Source organism: Harpia harpyja, chromosome 16, assembly GCF_026419915.1.
Source record: "Harpia harpyja isolate bHarHar1 chromosome 16, bHarHar1 primary haplotype, whole genome shotgun sequence".
NCBI classification, from domain to species: Eukaryota; Metazoa; Chordata; class Aves; order Accipitriformes; family Accipitridae; genus Harpia; species Harpia harpyja.
The window spans coordinates 23,063,197-23,070,831 of NC_068955.1; the positions used below are offsets into that span (position 1 = coordinate 23,063,197).

Below are 7,635 nucleotides of genomic sequence, written 5' to 3' on the forward strand. Positions count from 1 at the left end.
AGATTTGCCTTCACCACGCAGGAGATGTCTGAAGTAGGCTGTAATGCCACTGCCTCCTATTGTCTCATTGGAGATAGAGAATATATCATCTGCTGAGTCTGCACTTTCATTTTATCACCACCTGTAGTTGTTGAACTTATGCATACTTCCTCATCTCCCTTTCTCATGGAATAATTAAAAGAAGGAGAGGAAGGAGGCAGAGCAGTAGGCAGTTAAGTTCAGTGACTAATGGCACTGGAGTGAAGGAACCTGATTTGCTTTGTGACATTGCTGCTGCCTTGCTATATAACCTTAGGCGAGGCACTTGACTCCTTTATGCCACAGCATTCTTATCTGTAAAAATGAGATAACAACACTACCTTCCTCTGCAGGATGCTTTAAGATCCTTGGAGGAAAGGCAAAGGGCTGCATGCATTCAGTTGCCTTTTGGGATTCAGCACAGCAGGGCCCAAACTGTGGTTCAGATAGGTGCTTATGTGCTTAAGCGCTCAAACTTTTGAAGCTTTGGTGGCAGTTTCCTGAGTCTGCAGACAGCCTGAAACAAAATTCCTGAGGGCTAAACTTGAGACCTAACAATGTAAGTTTCTAATGCCAGCTTTTTAACCACAGATTAAATACATACTCATGTGATAGGCTTATCCTACCGAAGTCAAGTGTTTGTCTCCTTAATCTCCAACAAAACTGCCAACATCTTCGTTCTGTCTGGCAATGCTGCCTTGGGGGCTCCACTGGGGAGGCAGAGCCAGTTTTCCATACACAGAGATGTGGTCAAGGAAAGATGGAACGATCACCTTCCAATTTCATCGCACAAAGCCAGGCTTGGATGCTGGATAGATACAGGCAGTCAGACAAGTCGGAGCAGCTTGACCTGTGGGGAGCATAAGATGTCTCTTCACATCACACCCTGCTCTTCCTGTATTGTTCTTTGCCAGAACAAAGTAGGTACAGACATTCCCATAGGAAATACATGTAAAATGAGATCAAAACTAAATGGGAAAGGCAAGGAACCACCAGTGAAGGAGTCAGACAATTTCTCACTGCCTCATTAACCCTTCTGCTGCACCTGATTCTGCAGAAGACAACAAGGAATTTCCAAGTTTCTGCCAGCCTGATGAGAGCAACAAGGCTTTTGCTACTCTCCTGGAGTTTTTTCATCTTGGGCCTTTCAGTGGCAAAGCTGAATCGTACATCCCATTCCTGTTCAACACCCCATCATTCTGGGGCAGCGTGAGTTATTGGGTTTGTCCCAGAGTGCTTACGACACCCTTTGTCACGGCCATTTTGTTCTCTTACAGGACTGCCATTGCTGGGTTCACCTTCCTCTGCCCTGGCATGAATGATGCTTTTAGGCATAATCGACATGCTGAACAAAAAGACTGCATACCTCAGGAATAACATTCCATCAGCAAACACTTCCTTCTACACAAAGAAAGCATAGCGATCTAGCGCTTCTGACACATCATGAGAGCAAAATGACTTGAGCAGTGACAGCCTTTACCATTGGATGGGGATATACAACTTTAACATAAGGCGGCTGGGGTCAGGAAGCAAAATTCAGCCCTGTTACCAACACCCCTCTATTGCGTGCCCTTATTGCAACATGCAGTGGCCACCTCGGTTTGGAATCGTTTAACCTGCAATAATACAGGAAAAGGACGTTAGCAGATAATACAGGAAAAGGACGTTAGCAGCGGGCACACGATCCGTGTGATCTTCAGCTCCAGGAATGCTGGCATTTGGTGGTCCCTCAGCCCACTTCCTCACGGGACAGGAGGCTGCACGGCAGAAACCACCATCGTAATTAGCTGCCTTAGGCAGCCAGAGCAGAAGGCAGGCTTTCTTCCCCAGGACTAGTCCTTCCACACAAACACGGGAGAAGATATGGCAGCGACTGCCCACGCTGAGCCCGCGTACTTTAGGGGAAAAGAGGACATCAGGCTGCATAATTGTTAACTCGCTATGTTATGTGCCCCAGCTTCGCTGTTTCAAACAGCAGAATTACAGCAGTTAGGCTGCAACACCGTAGCCCCGTTCTGTTCCACTGACTGGAACGCAAACCTTACTCAGGCGAAAATGCTCTCCGCACGGCACGCCGATTTTATTGGCTCTAAAAATCCCCCAGAAGGTACAGACCAGCCTTCAGGTTTTAGAGGGTTTACCCCCTCTACCCGCCACAACACTTGTTAGCCGCGTAGAAAAGCACAGGTCCGTGAACCCTGCAATGCAATCGCACCGTGAAAATCAGCGCCACAACCCTGCGTTTTATTACCATTTTTTACATCTCCTCATTTTAATCCGCACTCGGAGACGGCTCCTGTTCCCATCAAAGCGTGCAGCAAGCTCCCATTAAAATCTGGCCCAGCTAGTATTTTAATAACACCTAGACGTTCCCGTCCTTTGCATATTTCACCTGCGAAGTGCTTTACAAACATGAGCTTCCTAATTACAGGCGGATGAGTTACTAAAACTGGAAATTCCTCACTAGTTCTGGCTTTCGCTTTGAAGCTCCAGGATTCGCTCCTGTCCCTCGGCAGTTTGGAAGATCCCCCGACGCCGCTCCTCCGCGGCGCAGGCAGGGCAGCGAGGAAGGCACGCAGCCGACGGCGACCCGCCTCGAAGCCTCCGCGCCGGCGGACTTCGGCGCGGAGTGCCGGGGCGGCGCTGCCCGCGGGCCGGCGGCCGCCGCCGGGGCGTGAGCCGCGGGGGGCGCCCACGTGGTGGCAGAGGAAAACCGGGCGGCGGCGGCGGCGGCAGCCGGCAGAGCGCGGGCGGCGGCGGGCGGCGGCGGGCTCCGCGCCGCACCGGGCAGGAAGGGGTGGAGCGGCCGGCGGAGCGCACGGGCGGGGTGCTGCGGGCGGGGAGGCATCCCGGCCATGCTGAAGCCGGGCGGGCGGGCGGCGCCGCGCCTCCCCGGAGCGCTCCCCATGGAGCGGCTGCCCGGCCAGCCCTGAGCCGGCGGCCCCGGCCGCCCGCCCGCAGCCGCCCCCGATGGAGCCCGAGGAGCGGAAGATCTCGGTGTGGATCTGCCAGGAGGAGAAGCTGATCTCCGGGCTCTCCCGGCGGACCACCTGCTCGGACGTGGTGCGGGTGCTGCTGGAGGACAGCCACCACCGGCGGCAGCGGCCGGCGCCGCCCGAGCCCGGCGGCGGGATGCTGTCGGGGCCGCCGCACTCCTACTGCATCGTGGAGAAGTGGCGCGGCTTCGAGCGGATCCTGCCCAACAAGACGAAGATCCTGCGGCTCTGGGTGGCGTGGGGCGACGAGCAGGAGAACGTGCGCTTCGTGCTGGTGCGCAGCGAGGCCTCGCTGCCCAACGCGGGGCCGCGCAGCGCCGAGGCGCGGGTGGTGCTCAGCAAGGAGCGCCCCGGCCACGGCCTGGGGGCGGCCCGCGCCAGCCTGGCGCTCACGCAGGAGCGGCAGCGGCGGGTGGTGAGGAAAGCCTTCCGCAAGCTGGCCAAGATCAACAAGAAGCGGCAGCAGCCGCTGGCCCGGGAGGCCTCGTCGGCGGAGAGGATGGAGACGCTGGTGCACCTGGTGCTCTCGCAGGACCACACCATCCGGCAGCAGATCCAGCGGCTCCGCGAGCTGGACCGGGAGATCGACCGCTACGAGGCCAAGATCCACCTGGACCGCATGAAGCGGCACGGCGTCAACTACGTGCAGGACACCTACCTGGTGGGGGCCGGCGCCGGGGAGCGGGAGCCGGAGCCGGGCCGGGAGCCGGGCGGGGCGGCGCGGCCCGCCGCCGGCCGCCCCGAGGAGGACTACGCTAGGAAGTGCGAGGAGGTGCTGCGGCTGCAGGAGCAGCGGGCGCAGCAGGAGGAGCTGCTGGAGCACCTGGCCGCCGAGATCCAGGAGGAGCTCAACGAGCGCTGGATGAAGCGGCGGCGGGAGGAGCTGGAGCTGGCGCTGGCGGCGGCGCCCGGCCTGGCCGAGACGGACTGCGACACCACGGAGCTGAGCGGCGGCGGCGAGGGCGAGCTGCACCTGGAGCACGAGCGGGTGAAGACCCAGCTCAGCACCAGCCTCTACATCGGCCTCAAGCTGAGCACGGACCTGGAGGCCGTCAAAACCGACCTGGACTACACGCAGCGGGCGTGGGAGGACAAGGAGCGGGAGCTGCAGCGCCTGCTGGAGACGCTGGGCACCCTGGACGTGGCGGAGGCGCCGGCGGAGCCGCGCGGGGCGGCGGGCGGGGGGCGGCCGGCCGCGGCGGCGGCGGCGGCGGCGGGGGGGAGCGGCGCGGCCGGCTGGGTGGAGCAGGCGCGGGCGCTGCGCAAGGACCGCGCCGACAACGACGAGGACTCGGACACGGGGCTGAGCTCCATGCACAGCCAGGACTCGGACTCGGTGCCCGTCTGCGAGTCCCTCGTCTAGCGCCCGCCCGGCCGGGCCCCGCAGCGCCAGGGATACGGGACGGGCTCCGGCCTGGCTCGCCGCGAAACCGGGCGCGGTAACGGGCGGCGCGGCCCCCGCTCTCCGCCCGGCGCCCCCGCCGGGCAGCGCGGGACGAGCTGGCCGCCGGTGCGGGGCTCGGCGGGAGCCGGGCGGGCGGAGCGAGGCCGCCGGGGCGGGCGGGGGGTGGCCGCGAACGCGCCCGGTGCGGGAGGCAGTGGCACGGAGGAAGCCTGTTAATTTTCGCTCCGGAGCTTAAACTTGTTCTAACTAGCCGTCCGCGGGCAGCGTTTAGGCTGGCTCGCCGGTACTTTCAGCTGAGGAAGAGAAACCCACAGCGTGTTTGCGTTTCGTGCACGTCGGGGAGTGCTCGCTCCTTAAATCCCGCCGCCCGCTTCCCTCCGAAGGTTTTCCTGCTCGGCCTTTTAAGCCCGCAGGTCCCCCCGCTCTCCCCAGCGCAGCGTCCGCTACTCCGGCTAATCTCTTCGCCAGTAAAAGGCCAGGACGCACGCTCCGCAGGGTCGATCGGTTATCTCCTTCACAGTTTCTCAGCATTGCAAAGTCAGAGGGTGGGTTATACTGGCTGTCATTTACAAATACACCCGGCTCCTTTCCAGGCAAAAAGTCACCGAGACTGAAGCTGCCGGTCATTTAAACGCTACGGAGGAAAAGACGTGTCAATACTACTGAAACTGACGCTGGGAGCTCCCAGGGCACAAGCTTCTGGAAGATAGTGCAGTTCCTTTCAGCAACGAAAAGGGGTGATAAATCACTTTTTTAAAGAAAAAAAAAAACAAACAAAACCCCACCAAACTAAATCAACATACAGATTAAGATGTTGTATTAACTCTGCTCTGCGTAGTGCTTTTCCTTATGCATAGATAAGAGTGCTTTGTTTAAAGGCATACTAAGAAATCTATTAGTATCAACATTCATTTGACAGTCATTGAAAGTAATTAGCAGTGCCTGTATGTACACAGCCTTCAACTACATTTTTTTCCACTAGGCTAGCTGATATTTGGCTGAGCTTGGTTGTAGATAAACAAAGTACAGAATCAGCTTGAGCTACTGTTTTTAATAATATAGTTCATCTCAGGCCAAGAGATACAATGATAAAAGCATGACTCAAGCCCTACCTGCACTACAGCTTAATCTTTCCAGTTATTCCAATAAAAAAAAAAAATACGGCATCAGCTGTAACATGCATTTCACTTCACTGCCAAATCTTCCTCTGCAGCTTAACTCTTACTGAAAGTATATGATCTGCTCTTACAATAAGAGACGTTAAGGATTCTTGTATTCCAGAATAATTGCGGAAACAGTTAAAGCAGTGGGAGACCGCAGAATGTTGAGTCAGGTCCAACCGATGGTGTGAACTTTTTAAAACTTCTGAGATTATTATTTATGTAAGGCTATTTATGAAAGTTTTCATTTAACAATAAGAAAGTAAAAAAAAGGGGTACACCAATAGACCAGTTCGTTATTTTCAATAAAAACTTCACAGCTTCCTCACCCAAAGACAGGGTTCTGCTCTTTTGCAGTGTTCTTGCTGGTAGAAGTTCTGTTGGACAACAGACAACTAGACTCTGCAACTGGTCGGTTTGAAAGCAGTCAGAGAAATACTGGCTGTGGATTTGTTGAGGCTGTACAAGTCCCTACATGCTGTCACTCTTGATAAACGTTACTCCGCTGAACGGGTCTCAGTTATAACAAACTGTGGTTTATTTTAAACACTGATTATATAATTGTTTTTCATATTTTAGTCAACCTTGGAAAATATTTAAGAACCTATTTTTAGAGCTAATAAAACTCTTTATAAGACTAAATAAGCGTTCCCAATTGAATGTGATTAAGAATACATATACGTCAGGTCTGGGATTTTGTTGTGTTATCTTGTGGTGCCATTTACCCTCTTGCAAAGCGAGTAGAAAGACACACTAAGTCAGACCTCTCCAGTCTGTCTCATGGCAGCATCGTCCCCTCACCTTCTGACGGCGCAAGGGGCTCCCTCAGGTACCGGTAACAGGGTGTGCTTTCCTCAGATTTAGTCACTGCAGGGGTAGTATAGGGCATTTAGAAGTGTTGGCACGTGTCCAGAGTGAGGCATTTCACCCTGCTCTGCAATTAAAAATATTTTTATGGAAGTAGAGCTGAAGAATAAGTTGGGGGGTGCAGGAGTCGTGTTGTTGCCCCACATCATATTAACCAGTGCGGGTGTAACGGGTGGGTGATGCAAGTATCTGTTGATAGCTTCTCCAGTGGCTGATGTAAGCAATAAACCTGAAATTGCTTTACGTAAGTTCTCCCATTAGCCACACCAAGCAAATAAAAAGCAAGCACATTCTAGAAATAAGCTGCAACAGGCCGTACATCATTATGCTATTGATATAGGCGTCAGGTATTTTGTGAAGCACGAGGTGAAGGAAGCCAGGAAATTCAAAGTTGCAAAGCAAAGTCTGCCTACTCACCCTCAGCTAGGAAAAGCCTTAAAACCAGGACAAAACCACTTTTGCTCTGGGTCGCTGAGGGAGACGCTTGCAGGGCACCATGCAGTGCTTGCTCGTAGCCTCCCGGTACCCCAGATACGATGTGGTAGATCATGATGACCCTGGTGAGCTGCTGGCCCCTGTCCCATGAGGACAAGGATGAGAACACTGCAGGTGGCACTGTAGTCTCAAGGTTTTGGTGGGAGCTGCAGTGACTTCCTACGAGCACATACTTGAATATGTTCCTATATTGTGCAGGTAAAAGTGGGTATATTTATTTGATATTTAAACAGTTACAAATGCAGTTGCAACAGGCTCACTTTTTATTCTTGCACACAGACTGAATTCTAACATCTTCACAAATCCCTATCTCTCTCAAACCATTATTAAAACATTAGTATACAAGAAGAAATCACTGTTTGCATTGGACCAGGTACTTCTCCCTTCCCATCTTCTTCCGGACCTGTATATCCTCACTTAGATAATAGAGACAAGCCACTGGATGCTTGGCTTTGACAGGGAATTTGGCTCTGAGGTTTTGCTGGGCACATAGCCAAGGGTTAGGAGAGCCAATTCAGAATCGCAGGTAGAAGGGCAGGATTTTTATCTCCTTTCCAGTTCTGAAAGAATGGAAGAGAGAGCAAGAAGCACTAAAAAACACGACCAACGTTATGACAGAAGTCTGCCTTCCGGCACCGCCAAGAGAAAGCTCCAACCAACACCTGCTTTTTTTTTTTTTTTTTTGGTATCATTC

At 53.9% G+C, this 7,635-nt stretch overlaps 1 protein-coding gene across 1 annotated transcript; it reads left to right on the forward strand.

Annotated features, from left to right (window-relative positions):
• The first annotated feature begins 2,778 nt into the window (after positions 1–2,778).
• RASSF10 (Ras association domain family member 10) lies at positions 2,779–5,171 on the forward strand. The gene has a single exon (XM_052811888.1). It carries the CDS (start codon positions 2,989–2,991, stop codon positions 4,375–4,377), a length of 1,389 nt encoding a protein of 462 aa, XP_052667848.1. The 5' UTR covers positions 2,779–2,988; the 3' UTR covers positions 4,378–5,171.
• The last annotated feature ends 2,464 nt before the right edge of the window (positions 5,172–7,635 follow it).